Source organism: Engystomops pustulosus, chromosome 1, assembly GCF_040894005.1.
Source record: "Engystomops pustulosus chromosome 1, aEngPut4.maternal, whole genome shotgun sequence".
In the NCBI taxonomy this organism is placed as follows: domain Eukaryota; kingdom Metazoa; phylum Chordata; class Amphibia; order Anura; family Leptodactylidae; genus Engystomops; species Engystomops pustulosus.
Window position 1 is genome coordinate 47,823,512 of NC_092411.1, and position 19,089 is coordinate 47,842,600.

The following is a 19,089-nucleotide window of genomic DNA, read 5'->3' on the forward strand; positions in this document are numbered from 1 at the left end:
AGAACTTGCATTGCACTCTGTCCCATTGTATTCAATGGGTCTTTCTTCATTTGCGTTGTTTTGCACGCGCGTGCTTGCGTTCGTTTGCACGCGCGTCAAAATCGCAGCATGCTCTATTTTTGCGAGTCACGCGCAATTTTCACGCCCCATTCAAGTCTATGGAGATGCATCAAGAACGCATTGCACTCGCAATCATTGCAAGTGCAATGCGAGTGCAATGCGTTTTAAACGTAAGGGTTGCTAGGTGACCAGTATAACAGTATTTCCCCTGCTCGCGAACGATCATTTAATTAAAAAAACACAATGAAGAACAGTGAAGAATAGAATAAAACCAGTGAACACAGTGAAAACAGTGACCACAGGATCATTTAAGAGAAAAACACAGTAAAGAACACAGTGCAGAATAGATTACAGATGTTCGGCACATCTGCTTACTTGTCGGGAGATACGCGCGGAGCGGTGCGAACAAAATAGCATGTGAAGAACAATATATATGTGTGTAAAGAACACATTGCAGATGTTTCCATACATCTGCAATGTCTTCTTCACACATATATATTGTTCTTCACATGCTATTTTGTTCGCACCGCTCCGCGCGTATCTCCCGACAAGTAAGCAGATGTGCCGAACATCTGTAATCTATTCTGCACTGTGTTCTGCACTGTGTTTTTCTCTTAAATGATCCTGTGGTCACTGTTTTCACTGTGTTCACTGGTTTTATTCTATTCTTCAATGTTCTTCACATCTGCTAACTTGTCGGGAGATAATATACGCGCGCGGAACAGTGAAGAATAGATCGCAGATGTTTGCAACTTATCAGAAGACATTATTTTTCAATTAAATAAAACATTTTATTCCCGAACCTTGGTCCCTTTGAAAAAGTCCCATTGACTTAAAAAAACGCGCGTGAAAAACGCACCGAAAACGCGAACAAAAATGAAACAAAAACGCAGCAAAAACGTCAGTTTTTCACGCATTGCACCCTGACGTGAAACGCAACGCTAGTGTGCAAGAGGCCTTAAGCTTCCAGTCTGAAGTCTCCATTCACGAGATTCACCAAATAAGGGCTCTGCAACCTCTGGTTCAAGCACAGAACCCGGTACAAAGATGTTCAAGCCAGCTTAGATGGTCTCGGGGAAATATATCTGGGCCAAAGGGTATTTCCCACATGGTAAATTTCACTTGTTAATTTATTGGATTCTGCAAATTTGCCCTTGGTGCCATTGTCGTGTCCTCTAGAACTGTGTGGACTAGATAACACTATTCTAGGTGTGGGGTGTGTATACCATTACTCTTCAGTTTATCAGTATCAGAGAATTGTCCTTTCTATGTCATGCATGGTATCCCATCTTGAGGTTACTTTGGTACAACCTGGTGGTTGGTTATATCTTTAGTGAAAGTCTGTCTTGAGAAATGTATTGGTATTGTCTACCAAATTGGTGATGCTTTCTCTCAGTGTGTTTCAGATTCTTTTCCTCCTTACTACTTATCATGCTATTTAGTTGGCCCCTGGAGCCATACACCTCGAGTGTAGAATTTACATTGTCCCTGGGCCTGAGCGCAAATCCCGCATTCAGTTGGACATCCTCTGCTCATGATGTAATAATTCTGTCCTCAGTAGGCATCCACTGCAACCGGTACCTAGACTGGTATTGGTGGCAATATGTGAAGCTAGATGTTCCAAAGTATGTGCGAAATCTAAGGTTCGTAGACAGATGGAGTATGAGGTGGTTTAGATCAGCTAGATCTCAGTCAACTCATTAGCCAGCTAAAAAGCTTTCTTGAGGCTAGGATACCTTGACAATTATTGGGTTCTGTGTATTTGCTCTGCATGTCGTGGATGAGAGTTGCCTGACCTGTTTTCTTTTCTGTCCATTCCATGTCTACTGATTTTCTAATTCATTTCCCTCTGGTGGTTGTACATTTGGTTCGTACCTCTCATTTCTCTCTCCTGATTATGATCTTGGTATGACCCTAATTTTGACTTTTCCTATCCTCGACAGTCAGTGTATAGAACATTCACCAATATGGGGGGTGGGGGGTATCACCTATAGAAGTTATCATGTAGGCATTGAAAGCAGTGGATGGGGGCATAACAGGGATCACTTTCTATCCCCCTTCCAGAGCAGGCACACTATGCTGCTAATGTACACCTACTGCCAAACTACTATGGGGTACATTTACTACCGCTTTTGCCACACACTTTTTCTCGGACAGTGCACCTTTTTTCAATGGAAAAAAGGCTTGCACAGGTATTTAAGTAGTGGGTTTGTTGCGATTGTGTCACGTGCGACCCTTTTTTTTTGGCTCAGCTGTGCTGGCTTTCATGCGACACAAATTAGGGGGCGTGCTGTCAGACGATCCGACTGATTCGGACGGAGAGCGGGATTTAACTTTCAAATTGTGTCGCAAGCCAAGCACTTACATGCATCACTAGAAAGATGGTGAACTCTGTCAGACCTTAGCGGGGAAGTGACACATTCATGAAATTGGGAGCATGATCTTAGTGAATTGCAGCAGACTGCATTGGAGTCGGATAATGCACTTTCTGTGAACTCCGGAGATGGGGAAAGTAAATGTGCCCCTACGTGTGTTCCCAGCCTTAAAGGGGTTATCCGGGTTTAAAAAAAATTTTATGGCAGGGCTGGGGAGGGCTAGTTAAACATAATAAACATGTACTTACCTCCTCCGGCGCCGCCGATGCCCCACGCCGCGGTCCCTTCGATCCGTGCCCCTGTTTGTTTACAGGGGCACGGAAGCCACGCACAGGGAGCTTCCGGTCCGCGATGTGGACGGCTCCTCCCATCCGTCCCTATCTCTCAGCGTTGTAAGCTGAAGCTCCCTGGCCGGCCGGAAGCTCTCTGTGCGCTCTTGTAATGAAACCGGCGCACAGAGAAGACCGGCCACGGCGCGGGACATCGGCAGGACCGGAGGATGTAAGTACATGTTTATTGTGTTTAAATAGCCCTCCCCAGCCCGGCCATAAAAAAAAATTTAAACCCGGATAACCCCTTTAACATACTTGTCAACTCTTCAGGCAAATCTGTTTTAGTAAATATTTGTCATCTCCATCATATTTTACCTGTGGCATCTTCTCTTAAAGGGGTATTCTCGTCTCGGCATTCACATTCAGTTTCATTAATCTTCCATATATAAACATTTCTTCAATTGGATGTTATTAAAAAAAATGTTCCTGTGTGAAGATAATTTCCCATAAACATAGCCATGTTGTCCCTTAGAAACAAGATAGCTTCCTCGGTTACGACCACGTCACATTTAGGCAGCAGTGGCCAGACATGTACTATTGAGCCCTGCCTGACCACCTGGCTTCAGCGATCATCACTACAGGACGGCTGTGGGACATGTAGTAATTCTCAGATATTTCATATACAAAAACTTTTTGTTTATTTGTGCAATCCCTTCAGCAGAGGTGGCCGTATCCGAGGAAGCTATCTCGTTTCTAAGGGACCATATCACTACATTTATGGAAAATTATCTTCACACAGGAACATTTTTTTTAATAACATCTAATTGAAGAAATGTTTATTAATGGCAGATTAATCAAACTGAATGTGAATTCCCAGGCGAGAATACCCCTTTAAGCCTCTGTATGGCAATAATTGCCCTTTAGCCCTATTTGAAATGTGTGGATATATTAATTGTTTAGGGATGTGTCCCTAAACAGCGTTTGTCTGAATTATTTTCATGGGTTTTTAATATTGTTTTAGACTTAGACAGCATCCATGATTATGTGAAAGATAAATGTGCCTAGTATAATATAATAAAATATAAGGAATAATCAGTCTTTATGACAGAAGATTGTATTGGTTGTGACTGTAATTTGCTTATTTTTTTCAGGATTCAATTTAATTGTTTAATTAACCGTATAAAGTACTTCACGTTTAGACTGATTGAGTAACTAATGTGTTTGTTTAAGGTCAATACAGATTGTGTCACTTGGAAATCATTACAATGGATTATATGATACTGAGAAAACAAGTGTGGTCGGTTTATATCTTAGATACATACTGAGAAGTCAGGACATAAATGAAAGCCACCCCGTTTTCAAGGTCTACCAAGCCAGTTTGAGATCAGAGGACAGAGTGGGAATTGTGGCATATGAGTGTCTAGACCTGGTAAGTTTGGAGAAAGAATATAAATACTGTGAAGCTGAAAACAGGTCACGAGTTATACATACCAATTGTTTCATTTAGTTTTGAGATGTAGCCTGCACTATAATATATAATTCTAATAACAATTCTGCTTGTTGCTATTCATACAATACTTCCTGAATAAGATCAATTGAGAGATACTACAAGCTAGAACCCTTTCACAACCACAGTGTAGTAACAGCTTTTACCAAATCTGTTGCACAATTGACACTAAAGACATTTGACAGACCTCACTGTATTATAATAAATGTTGGCAGTGTGTCACCAAGAAGCAACATGCAATCTACATGATTGACACCGGAGGCAGGTTAACAATCACATTCCCCTGGAAATGCATATACAATCAGGTCGAGGCTCACCTGTGCTCTAAAGTTGCGTTATGAATGCAATGTTATCGGCAGGTGTGACCGCGGCCTTAAAGGAAATCTACCTTTTAATTCATGCATTATGACCAAATATACCTTGAGAATACATATATTCATATAAACATGTATTGTTTAAACTCTGAGCTGTGTGATTTTGCTGAAAAAACTATTATAGAATTATGATAATGAAGCTCTGTCGCTCCTGTGGCTGTCTCAGTGCTTCACATATCACATTAAGTATGCACTGCTCAGGAGAATGATGTAATCACTGTGTTGTAACTGACAGGCAGAAGTAATCAATCGCTGCACCATCCCCTAGCTGCTGTGTATGGGTGATCCAGCTCAGGTTGATTATCCCTGTCCAGACAGTTCAGGAAGCTCCGTGAAATGTGTTTATCAATGGCAGGCTGAAGCAATCCAACGTTACCAACGTTGTAATAATTGTTTTTTTCCAGCAAAACCACTCAGCTCAGGGATTAAACAACATAGGTGCCTGCATCAGTGTAGTTACAGCATTCGCAAGGTATGTTGGGTTCACAATGCATGAAAACAAATGGTAGATTTCCTTTAAGCTGGACACAATAAAAGGCTACCCTTAAATGTTTGAAATGTGAGGTGGATGGATTATCTGGAAATAAGAGAAATGCTCACTAACACAGATGTAGACACATTTGTGAACAATTTGAGAGAAAATGGCCTTTTGTGTACAAAGAAAAATTCTTTGAGATCAGCTCATAAAAAATGTGATGAATAACAAATAACATCTAAATGATGCTTATCATCTCTTTATTTATAACTATTAGACTAACTATTTTTGATAAACCCTAAGAGAGTCCTAGAGGCAGTAAGAGAATCCAGTACTTTCATTCATTTTTCTCTTTTTTAGTTTGTCGTTGAACCAATAATAATTTTGTATGGGTGCATTGTCCTTGTCCTTCATAGGAATGTCCTGTAACATACTGGATAATTGAAATACTCAGCTAGACCCATGCCTACTTTTTAACCTCATATTCACATAAAAGTTTCATTGTCTCATTTCATTGCCAACACTTCATCTCAGCATACGGCTTATGATGAATCAAAAAATTGTAAGCACTGAACTGAGTGACTACTGAGAAATATGTTGTAACCTGTGTGTCATATACCTGTCCAGCAAACAGCGTAACCACTACCAGAATTGGGGCAAGGTGTCAGACTGGGTAAGTGGTGGTAAACTCACCTAGTGGTGTCCCTGAAAGCTACAGACCTGCTTAAACCGCCCTGACAAGGTCAAACCTGCTATCAGGAACCTAACTACCCAACTAACAGACCCAGAGAGATCCTGCAAGTGGATAGGGATAACTTACTTAATCTGGCAGCTGCTGGATGGAGGTCAGAGACAGATCAGTGTTCACATAAGGACATAAAGGGACAAACAACAGATACAGACAACACTCTGTGGACAGAGGAAGACTTTCTGCAGCAGTGTCCAACCTTTGGCAACTAGTGAATATTTCTGCCTGAAAAATATGCCACGTTATCCAAAGCAGGAATCTTCAACTGACACTTGGACAAATACCCTGGCCAAGGCAGAGAGGCCCTGGACTTTCTTATTGTTTTTTTTAAAATGGTCTGGCATATGATATCATACCAGAACCAAGCTTACTTCATAGAGAAACAACAGAGGAAGATGTCTAGTTCAGTTCTGCAGTTACAATATCAAACTTATTGGTTGGTTTAGGTAACCACGGGTTCCCCCGAATCCTCGGCCCTTGTTGACTGCACTATTTGCCCATTTTATAATTATTTTCACCCCTGAAGTACACACATGAGGCATTTGTTACCTCTGAACCCCAGTAGAAAAACCACTGCTTACATCAAACCATGGTGCTCACAGTACATAGGCAACGCCATACGTGGTGTTGAACCCCAGGGGTATAATTGCTACTCTGTCATATAGGTTACAAGTTTTATAAATGGCACAGGCTTCAAGCTATGCCTTTGAGTACATATATGGAGTTTATCTTTACATATTTTTGTTATTATGCTTTCATTTAATACCAGTTATGTTGCCGTCTTAGTTCATCAGCATTTTTTTTTTTTAAACGTAACTATAAAAATAATTATCTACTGAAATTCTTAGTCTTACTTTACACTGTATAATCTTAGGGGTAATTGTAGGGTGTATGGCCACACCTTGTATATACGTGGGTACCCTATTAATAAGGTAGATAAGGTAGATGAAGATGTTAAAACATAGAGTTAAAGCACTCCTATGGATGCAAAATACTTTATTGTTATCAAGAAAAAAATTTTAGTCATTATGGCATCACTAAAACTATGTCTATCCTGTGTGGGAGATATGCAAAGTACAGACATACTCATTGTAAGGAGTTTCCTTATATATGACTCCTGTGTTTGACAAAAGTTGCCTGGCTGAAATATCAAGTTTTTGGAGTGTTAGCCATGATTACCACAATAAAGTCTTTTGGATCCAAAGGAAAGCATGAACAATACATTTAGCATATCAGGCCCCTTTCACCCTGCCAGCTATGGCGCCTGATGGCGGTATGCTGACCACACACGGGTGGCACCTTACTATACTGTGCGCAGGGATAGAGCATGTTCTCAATATTAAATGGAGAAAAGTCTCTGGCGGGCACAGCCCCAACGATACCGCCGACAGCCCAACGCGTGGCCCGACTCTCCAGGGACAGGGGTGATCACAGTAGGACTTTCCAGTGGTGCTCAATCAATGTATATAAGAAGATATCCATACATAAACATAGAAAGAGATGACGGCACTCACCGGTTCCAAAAGCATGAAAAGCGTCCTTTATTGGTGGGGAAGCATGCAGGGGGTAAACAGACAGGTTCCGGCAACGGGGCCGTTTCACGCACTGAGAAACCCGCCACAGTGCGTGAAACGGCCCCGTTGCCGGAACCTGTCTGTTTAACCCCCTGCATGCTTCCCCACCAATAAAGGACGCTTTTCATGCTTTTGGAACCGGTGAGTGCCGTCATCTCTTTCTATGTTTATGTATAGAGCATGTTATACCTTTCCCCATATATACGTCCGAGCGCCGTACAACACTGAACTACCACGTGCACATTTTCACTAGCCAAGCATACAACCGCGTGCAAGTAGCCTTAGACAGGAGTAGTAAATCTGCCCATTTGTGAAAACCCTGAATTATCTTCTTGTAATAAATTATAGATCACACATTTTAGTAGACAAGGATAATAGCATTATATACACAAAATTCTAAATATGGTCATTGATAAATGTGACAACTACAAATATGTTTTTTTTTCTAGGATAAATTTTCCTGTGACTTGCAGAGCTCCCTGGCCACACTTGCAGGAGCAGATATCGTTGTGTTAAATTTTGGCGTAGAGAACAGACCCTTGTTTTTGGAAATAAAGAACAATTTTGCTCCATTGTTAAAACAAATATTCAGTCACCGCCAGTCTGTACCAATAATCGTTTTAGCAACTGGGCATAGAGGTAAGTATAGGTATTATTGTTGCCGTATGTGGATTTGCTTATGAAAGAGGCTGTGAGGGACAATCTGTAATGTTTTTAATTGAAAGATTCTGTATCTAGTAATTGGACAAGATAAATATACATATACATACATATACATACATATATACATATACATACATATATACATATATACATATACATACATATATACATATACATACATATACATATATACATATACATACATATACATACATATACATATATACATACATATACATATATACATACATATACATATATACATACATATATACATACATATATACATATATACATATACATACATATACATATATACATACATATATACATATACATATACATACATATACATATACATACATATACATATATACATATATATATATACATATATACATATACATATATACATATACATATATACAGATTCATTAACACCTTAGCGCTCTGCGCCGTAGCTGTACTGCGCTGAGTCCTGCGATTAGCGCTCAGCGCAGTACAGCTACTGCGCAGAGCCGATGCCGGTTCAGCGCTGTATAGCAGCCGAACCGGCATCGTTAGCCGCGGGATTTCAGCGGTAATTTACCGCTGACATCCCCGGCTAACACCCGCGGTCGGAGTGGGCTCCGATCGCGGGTGTTTAACCCGTTAAATGCCGCGGTCAACGCGACCGCGGCATTTAACCTGCCTTCTGGGGGTCTTTACCCCACGATCGGCCCCCCCGCACCGTTTTCGGGGGGCCGATCGCTGTTTTGGCTCCTCTGGGGTCCGATCGGGACCCCAGAAAAGCCTGGAGGGTTTACCTTTAAGATGGCGTCTGTGACGTCATCTTAAAGGCAAAGTGTCAGCCTATGCATCTGCATAGGCTGGCACTGATAATACCCTGCAATACATTAGTATTGCAGAGTATTATCAAGAACAAGCAATCAGATGATTGCTTGTTCATATCCCATGGTGGATCATGTAAAAAATGTACAAAATAATGTTTTTCAATAAAAAATTACTTTATAAATCACTAAAAATGCCCATAAGCCCCAAAACATATAAAGAGACATATAACGCTCAAAAAAGTCTAAATCATAACACAAACCCCACATATATAGTATCACCGCGTCCGTAACAATCCATAGAATAAAACTGAATAACTATTGAACCCATATGATGAACGCCGTAAAAAAAAAACGCCAAAAACCCGCCAAAAATTATGATTTTTACCTATTATATCCCACTAAAAATGCAATAAAAAGTGATCAACAAAACATATGTACTCCAGAATGCTATTGTTGTAAAGAACAACATGTCCCGCAAAAAACAAGCCATCAACCAGCTCTGTAGCCAAAAACGTAACAATGTTATGCCACTTGGAAGACGGCGATGCAAAAATTATAGATTTTTCCCCACATTAGGGTTTTATTTGGCAAATTTAGTAAAACATAAGAAAAAATATTCATGTCTGGTATCCCCGTAATCGTATCGACCCATAGAATAAAGATAACATGATTATTAGGCTATACGGTGAACACGAAAAAAAAAAAAAGTAAAAAATCCAGTACAGAATTGATGCTTTTCTACTCATGACCTCAAAAAAAGTTCCAAAATTTTCAACAATAGGTGATACCAGCCCCAAAATGGTAACACTGGAAAAAGCATCTCGTCCCGCAAAAAAAATGCCATCACATGACCCCAATAACGGAAAAGCGAAAATTTTATAGCCTTCAAAAGGGGGCAACCAGAAAACTAAAATCCTGGCAGCTGCAGGGTGCTCCTTCCCTTCTGTGCCTCGCTGTGCCCCCATAACACAAGTAATGTCCACGTGTGGGGGGTCGCTGCACTCAGGAGAAATTGTGGAACAAATTTTATGGTGAGTTTTCTCTTTTTATCTTTTGGAAATGTGTAAATTTTAGGGCTAAATGAACGTATAACCGACAAAATTTGACCATTCTAAATTTCACCGCCATTTTGATTCAATTACTATGAAGATCTCAAGGGGTTAACAATCTTTGTAAATGCTGTTTCTGATAGCTTGAGGGGTGCAGATTTGAAAATGGGTAAATTATATAGGGGGTTTTGTTGCTAAATATGTAAAATTTGATTTCAAACAGTATTTATCCCCAAAATAGTCAATTCCGAAAATACGGAAAATCGCTATTCGATTTGTAGGCCGCGTGACGTCAAAATAAATTATCCAAACATTTCAAAAATTATGAAAATGTAAAGTAGACAAATGGGAAATGTTATTCTGCAAGTTATTTAGGTGGTAAATTTATCTGCCTGAAAACGCGGTGATTTTGAATTTCGAAAATGGCAAATTTTTCTAAAAATTCATCATTTTTTTCTTTTTTTTGTAAATAAACGCAAAACTTATCAGCCAAAATTTACCACTAAAATGAAGTACAACATGTGGGGGAAAAACAATCTCAGAATCGCTTTGATAAGTAACAGTGTTCAAAAGTTATTACCACAGGAAGAGACACTGGTCAAATTTCAAAAAAAAGTTGCGAGCCTTAACCTGCAAACAGGCTGCGTCCTTAAGGGGTTAATTGCAGAAACAGCTTTCTTTACTCCTAGAATTGCAATATTCTATTTGGGCCTTTTCCATTCACCAGAAGATGGTCTTAAAATCATTTATTTACATTCTCCATCCCCCCCCCAAAAAAAAATTAAATCCATATATTATAATGAAACCTATAAGGGCACATTTACTAAAAAGAGTACCAACTGTACTATGTGCAGTTTGTCTGTGTAGGGTGCAGGGTGTGCCAGATTCATGATGTTTGCCTCCCGTTCTTCATGAATCTGGCGCCCCCTGCACTGCACCTTTAACATGGGGCATGTGACACTTCTGTCGGACTTTGCATGTTTAATGTTATTTTATGCAAAAGCTTTAAAAATTCAGTGCTGTATTTGTTCTGATTACAAGACATTCTTTCATGAATATTTTTTGTATACTAAACGGTATAGAAAATAACAAAAATTAGCAAAAAGCGGTTATCTCCTTACCAGTTATATATGTAATGTTTTGCATGATTTCTTATCATGCACTTGTAAGACATCATAAACCCTTGAAGGTCTTTGGGCCAAAGTGTAGATGAAGTTAATATTTACCAAGCTTCACCTCTAACTAGAAATTTTCCCAGCTATTTATCATAGTGGTTGACATGAATATTGATCCCTTCATGTATACTGGGAACTTTATTAATTAATCAGCAATATGCCAAAATATTTTAACCACTTTGATAGTCCATCAATATCATCTTACTGGGGGGGGAGCTGCCTCTTGGCACCCCTACTAGTCACCTGACTAAAGTGGCTGCTTATCTCTGGTAAATAATGAAGGGGACATGGTACCATACATATTGTAGGTTTGGAGACCACTACCAAACTGATGCCACATTTGGCAAAGAAGGGATGTGGTTCCTGTGCGAGTTTGTCCAGCAGATTGGTGGCAGTGCCAAACATTGTTTCCCACGTCTCAAGTTCTAAGGCATGTTGTATTTCATTTTTAGTGATTTTTAAAGTGAAGCCTCATTGAGGACCCGGTATTAATTTAAAGGCATTGTCCAGGATCAGATGGGTGGGGAAGGCGTTGATCTTGCATAAAAATTTCAAGTATGTTATGAAAAGTGATAGGCCATATAATTGATGGGCTAATAAATTTTCTTTAATTTTAGATTCACCATCATGTACCTGCCCCATGTGCACCTCAGACAGAGCAATGACCGTATCTTCATTAGAAGGGCTTCAGCTTGCCAAGGACATAGGCCTGGGAGCTACATACCTAGAACTGCTTTCTTTTAATTGTATTTATCTTAAAAACAATTTATATTACTTTAGAGAGCTGGTAAGTATAAAGTAAGGAATATTACCTGTTCTTCTGTCATATGTCAGTATAGTTTCCACCAGTTTGCGTTACAATAGCCCATATAAAAGACATGACCCATTTGTCAAACTAAATATAAAAGGGCATTTTTATATCTGAGAAAAATAACATTACAGGGCAACAAGCCAAACATTGAAGTTTGTATGTTCTCTCCACGTCTGCGTGGGTTTTCTCCGGGTCCTCCGGTTTCCTCCCACACTCCAAAACATACTGGTAGGTTTCTTAGATTGTGAGCCCCATTGGGGACAGGTACCGATTGCAGAGGCAAACTAAGAATGTGACTCCAGGGGTCACCCCCATTTAATACATACTTTTTTAACTTGACATTTTAATGTACAGTCTTCTTGAACATGTTCCTTATTAGGACATCATTGTGAGTCTCTCCTTCACCTGAATAACATTTGGTGACAATGCATTGACCTAAATGCTCCTGGAAAGTTCCCTTTTAGTAACTTCATTAAATACTTCCTTGATTCATGACCAAGAAAAATCAATGTGACAATGTGACTTGAAATGGGTGGAATGCTCATGTAGAAAGGGCAATACTGAAGGCAAAAGCATTTCCCCAAATGTCATCATTGTTGTGTTACATTTTGTCTTCTAGCTGGAATACTACATAGTGCAGACTATGAAGAATAAGTCATCTGAAACAAGAGAAAAGAAGAAAAATAAAGTCATACGCGTTCAACCTCCCAAACTGGAGCAACCTGGTAAATTATATCTTTAAACCATAATTTATGTACAAATTAGCCTGGTAAGATATATAGGAAATATCACTGATATAAGATCATGTTTAGCTTCTGCGGTTTGAACAATAATATCTGTTTGTAGCCTAGAAAGCCTTGAAGTCATTACTACCTTTTTCTACACTCTGTTTAGATATTTCAGCAATAAGCTCATTTATCATTATAGTGGCACATTCTCAAATGTATCAAAAATGTTAAGTATTATTTTTGATCATATCTATTGTGGGGATCCTCCTTCCACTTGTCTCCTGATCACTGTAGTTTTGTATTTGTACTTGCATTTGTTCTTGTCTTAATGTAATGTATGTGAACCCCTTACTGATTGTACAGCACCATGGAATTAATGGTGCTCCTTAAATAATAATAATAATAATAATAATAATAATAATAATAATAATAATAATATATCCAGCAAGTTATGTGAGAAAAAAGGGGGCAAGAAAGTTTGGAATATATATCATAAAGAGAAAGTCTTCTTTTTTCACTTAAAGGGAACCTGTCAGCAGAAATTGACTTAATACTACCAGTATGTTGCAAAGCAGCTGAACACATTTCAGATCATGTTTCTTTCATGACCCAGTATGGTGGTGTCGTTCAGAAAATCAACTTTGAAGTGAGATGTAAATTTGTTGTATAAAATCAAGGAGGCAGAGATTTTAACACTGAAGTCAAGTTCTCTCTGCCTCAGAATGCCCCCATGAACCTACATCCAGAGACATCACTAACCAGATCTCCTGAAGTCCACTGCACAATAGCAATCACAGAGCAGGAGGCATTCAGAATTCCCCTCCTTGATTTCAGTGTTAAACTCTCCACCTCCTTGACTTTATTTAACCAATTTATATCTCACTTCAAAGTTGATTTTCTGGATGATGTCACCACCATGGGCCGTGAAAAAAACCCAAAAACTAGAAGGTGTTACGCTGCTTGACAATATACTAGTATTATTATATATAAAGAATGTATTTATTAGACCAATTTCTGATGACAGGTTCCCTTTAAAGGGAATGTATATTTGATATAATTGTATTAGTGTAAATTACTGTCTATTAATTTTATGATTTTTGGGGTGACTTTTTTATTTATTTTTCCCATGTTGAGTAATATTTAAATTTAATAATAACATTGAATAATAACATTGTTAATAATAATAATAATCTTTATTTATATAGAGCCATCATATTCCGTAGCGCTTTAAAAATCATGGGGGACATATACAAATGAAATAATATATTATAAACATTTATACCACTATTGACCACTGGAGGAAGTATCAGCTACAGTTTGGTCCATAAATATTTGGACACTGATAGAAATTGATTTCTTTTACCTATTTACTCAAACATATTCCAGTTATAGTTATATAATGGACATAGACATAATGTTCATAAAGTAATTGGACAATTGACTCAAAAGCCGTTTTATGAGCAGGTATGGGCAGGCAGATATTCTCACTTAAGCAGATAAAAGGTCTGGAGTTAATTTGAGGTGTGGTGCTTGCATTTGGAACATTTTGCTGTGAAGAAAGCATGCAGTATAAGGAGCTCTCCATGCAGATCAAACAAGCAATCCTTAAGGCATCTGAGAAATTTCTACAATATTAGGAGAGGCAAAATCTACAGTTTGAGAAAAAAGCTGTCTGCTCACCCAATCACATGAGACCTCCTATTAGTTGGTAATAACGTGTGAATGGTGCACGCTTCTTGGATCCTCGACCTCCAGATCAAAATAGTTTCCAAAACAAAGATTAGCAGCACTCCAGATACCTCCACACGATAGCTTTATTAAAACTCCTTTTTATTCAAATAGCCGCACACATTTAGAATGGACATTACAATGATCTATGCGTTTCGACGCGGCAGCGTCTTAGTCATGATCCTATTGTAACAAACACATTAACAAAAAACATATATACACTGGCTTACCCAATGAGGAAAACGCCCGGGCAGGAGGGAGGTGCTCAGTGTTCCCCGGAAACCAACGGAGAAATCCAAGATCGTGGAACGCTGGTAAACCGCAAGACTAAGCACATTTCCGGGATCCAGGAGATCACATGATCTGAAACGGATCACATGAAATGAACACACCCCCTCCGGTCCGAATATGCAAAACATACATCCAAAGTGCAGATACATTTACAAGACAGTATGTGAGTATAATAAAATCAATTATAATATAAGTCACATGTTAAAAGAAAATGGAACCAGGTTAACTAGAAAATTTGTTTGATGATGGGTAGGAGGCAAATAACGATCTTATTCATTGCTCTGATATGTAAACGCCTACCTGCTTATTCACTAACCCTATGCATAAAACATAGGATAGATAGTATAATGTATATTAATAGGCTACTATTTCAATCCTGAAATGGATTTATTGTGGGGATAAGCAAGGTGGACCACATGGTCACCATTTACTACATGGTGACATGGTGAAGGACCTTTTGATTTTGTCATGATTGGGGAAGAGGGCTTACTTTTGTAGGTACCTAAATTACACTATAAATTTGTTCTATAGCTTATAGTCCATTTCAAATTAATTCTAGTAGAATAAGACTAGATGAGTGCGTATACAGGCAGTCACTGGGCTACGTACAAGATAGGTTCCATAGGTTTGTTCTTAAGTTAAATTTGTATGTAAGTCAAAACTGTTTATTTTATAATTGTAGTTCCAGACTAAAAAAATTTTTGTCACAGTGACAATTGGAGTTTCAAAATATTTTGCTACAATGGGACCATGGATTATCAATAAAGCTTCGTAACAGACACTTTACAGCTTATCAATGCAGCTTGGGAGTATATTAAATCATTCAGAGATCTCCACCAAAGGACACAGTGGGCCGAGAGGTCCGTCTTCAATTAGGGGACCGCCTATACTCCTTTCTTTTATCTATGTGCACTGTTTTGTTATAGCCAGTTGTGTATACATGTGTGTGTGTGTGTGTGTGTGTATATATATATATACTGAATATGTATATACAGGCGGTCCCCTACTTAAGGATACCCGACTTACTACAGACAACCCATAGTTACACACAGACCCCTCTGACCTCTGGTGAAGCTCTTTGGATGCTTTACTATAGTCCCAGATTGCAATAATCAGCTGTAAAGTGTCTGTAATGAAGCTTTATTGATAATCCTTGGTCCCATTACAGCAAAAAATACTTAAACTCCAATTGTCACTGGGCCCACAGTGACACTCGATCTACAATTATAAAGTATACAGTTTCGACTTACATACAAATTCAACTTAAGAACAAACCCCCGGACCCTATCTTGTACGTAACCCGGGGACTGTCTGTATGTAGTATGTGTGTTCAGACAAGTTGTTTTCCCTTCAGTTTAAAAAATTGCCCCTAAAATCAGTAATTAAAAAAAGATTTTTTGGCCCACGAGCTCTATTCAAGCACAAGAGGATAAAGCCAAAGGAAGTTCATCTCTGGCATAGAGGTCTAGCATCAGAGGTGTTTTTAGTAGATTTATAGAGCAGCAAAACCCCAAAATTCATTCGGAAGTGCCCGCGCTCGGAAGTGAACTTTTCTAGGTGTTAAGCCGAAATGTGTCTGGAATCACACCTGGAGAAGTTCACTTCCGAGCGCCGGCACCTGACACTTCCGAATGAATTTTGGGTTATTGCTGTATCAAGATAGCGTCCTCTGAGTCTCCTGGAACAGATGACTCCTAACCTAATTCTCACACCTGGCATACTACACTAGACTAGCACCTTTCCCCCACACCTGACTCTATCCTGAAGAACGTTGGTACTGATGGGACGTCATCTAGGGTTTCCTTCTTTAGCCTAGTAGGTTTATAGGAAATTTGGGAGGACAATCCACTCAATATACCGGTTAGGCTTCTGCAGCTAAGTTTTCTATTTCACGCCAGTTGTTTACCATTTAAAATGAGTTATTAAGATTATGTCCTATAAAAAAATAAAATACAGAGATAACATATTTGTAGTGAGTATTCTTGCTTATGTTACTTTCTATTATTTTTATAGTGACAATGCCTGTCTTGAAAGATGAGCCCTCCCGGTACAATACTGATATCAGAAAATTGCTGGATCAGTGTCACTGTGTGGATGTTCACTTTTGTACTGCAGACTTAAACCCGATATGTGGAGCTCACAGAGTGGTGCTTTGTAGTGTGAGCTATGGATTTATGCTGCTGTTTGATTTGATACCTGCTAAAGACATTCATGAATTCAACCTACAAGAGACGGTCCGAACCTATCTCTCCGTGTACCAGGAGCCTACAGTCTCCATGAACAATACTCCAGTAAGAGTCATTGTTAAAGATGTCCTCTTCCATAAATGTTTACCTGACATCCTTCACTTCATTTATTCAGGTACATTGTCAGATATATTGTCATTTTTTATTGTCTGAAGCCCCCATTACTTCTCAAAATTACATTTAGGGACAGACATGCCTGTAATAAAATCGCTTTTAAATGCTTTGAGTCTCCATGGATTGTAGTTGTTGCGAAAAACCAAACCGAGGAAAAATTTATAATTCCAAATAACATGGACATAATCCATAACTATGATTACCCACTAACAGGGTCAAGACTTATGGAGTCTACTAGAATGAGTAACTAAAATGTATATAATCAAGAGGAGGGGTAACCCAAATTACAATATGAATTACCTCCTCTCAGTGACATCACAAGTCAGTGGGTGGGAGGGAAAATTCACTAAGCTGAAATTAAAGGGCTGTGGAATGCCCAAGAGCCAGTCTTTGGGAACTCCAGTACCATTTGGATAGTTATTTTATAACTAGTTTTAACTGTATGGTGTGTATATTTTTTAGCAACCATTATTTCATCTTTTGTCTGTCATCTTTTTTCTGTTTGCACTGCAAATTCATGTATTACATTTCAAATTCTTAAACAAAGTTGTCCTAATTGTTTTTAGAATTTGTATAAGGTATGCAAATTGTATAATTTTATAACAGGTAAATTGAGAGACTTTCCAGTTTGAGTGCACCCAGTGACTTGATCTGAGAGTGGGGGTACGTGACAATTACTTTATGTAATACCAGTGAAACAACACCTTGTTTGGTTAAGTATGAAAATATGACATTCACAATATTTTTTCATTTTTATACTTTTTAAGTTTTTGTACTCTGTTTTATCCAAAATCCAACATATCTTAGGTATTATGCTTACAGAATCACCATAACACAGTGCTATAAAGGTGCATATGGGCATCTTGGCCCATCACCTGCTAAGGAGAAATGAATTGGAAAAGTTAAAAAACTCCTAATTCTTTGCTTCTAAGGGTCATCACTGGCTAAAAAGACAAAGCAGCACTGACTGGAGTCCTGTCAGTTCTTCAAAGAACTGATTGGAGTGTGCACAAGAAATTTTGATATTGAAAACATTCAGATATTGATCACCTATAAAAAGTAGATTATTAAAACAAAGTCCTGGAATACCACTTTAAGATGATGTTGCAGACATTAATGCAATAGTACGTCAATGTGTATGGAGAGGGCTCACGGGCTAGCACTGATTGCTGGTGTTAACCTTTTATATGCATGTAATGGCAAATGGGGCCCCCATCTTCACTGTGTGTCTCTCTTTGACATAATAGTGGAGAGAACGTTCATCCCCATGACAGCCTGGAGTCATGGGGATGACTCCAAGCAATGTAATTTCAGATGACCTGTTACAATTTGTGGGTGGCACATTGTAACAGATCATAAATAAATCCATCACATACTGCAAAACAACTGTATTAAAGTATATGGTGGAAACAATCAGAACTCCTAGGGTGGCCTAAAAAATTGTGATTAGTTATAGTAATAGTAAAAAAAGTGATTTAAAAAAAACTAATAAAAACACAAAAAGTTCAAATCACCACCTTCACATTTAAACATTTAAATAAAAAGTTATCAAAAGGTTTTGCAGTCCCACAAATTGGAATCATAGAAAATGCCACTATGTCCTGCAAACAATGTTAACTTACACAGTTCCATACCCCAAAGTATGAGAAAGTTATTGTCAGTGTCAGAATGGCTAATGCAAGACATTTCTTTAATTCATTTTTTAAAACCTGTTAAAAGCGTCTAAAACCTAATATAAATTTGGTATCCCCGTAATCAATCCGAACCAAAGAATATAGGGGAGGTGTCATTTGGAGCGCACTGTGAAACCACTCCATTTGGAATTTGCATGGAAAGATTAAATACAGCTCATTGGAAGCACAATTTGTTACACAGAAAATTTTTAAAAAAGGAGCAAAAAATGGAAACACAAAAACAAAAAAGGGCAACTGTGGGAAGGGGTTAATACAGATGATGAGTGTAGAGTAGAAGGAGGTTTTGTTTAAAAAAAAACAAAAAAGCTAACTGGTCTAAGAGGCAGAATTCTTGCTGGTTGATTGGTGATCAAATACTTATTTCATCCAATA

At 38.5% G+C, this 19,089-nt stretch overlaps 1 protein-coding gene across 1 annotated transcript in view; it reads left to right on the forward strand.

Annotated features, from left to right (window-relative positions):
* Positions 1–19,089, forward strand: part of RHOBTB3 (Rho related BTB domain containing 3) — a 32,322-nt gene that overhangs the window by 1,425 nt on the left and 11,808 nt on the right. Inside the window, exons 2-6 of the mRNA XM_072139832.1 lie at positions 3,938–4,136; positions 7,835–8,024; positions 11,723–11,892; positions 12,536–12,641; positions 16,677–17,024. Coding sequence (XP_071995933.1) covers positions 3,938–4,136; positions 7,835–8,024; positions 11,723–11,892; positions 12,536–12,641; positions 16,677–17,024 — 1,013 coding nt within the window. The remainder of the gene's footprint in view (positions 1–3,937; positions 4,137–7,834; positions 8,025–11,722; positions 11,893–12,535; positions 12,642–16,676; positions 17,025–19,089) is intronic.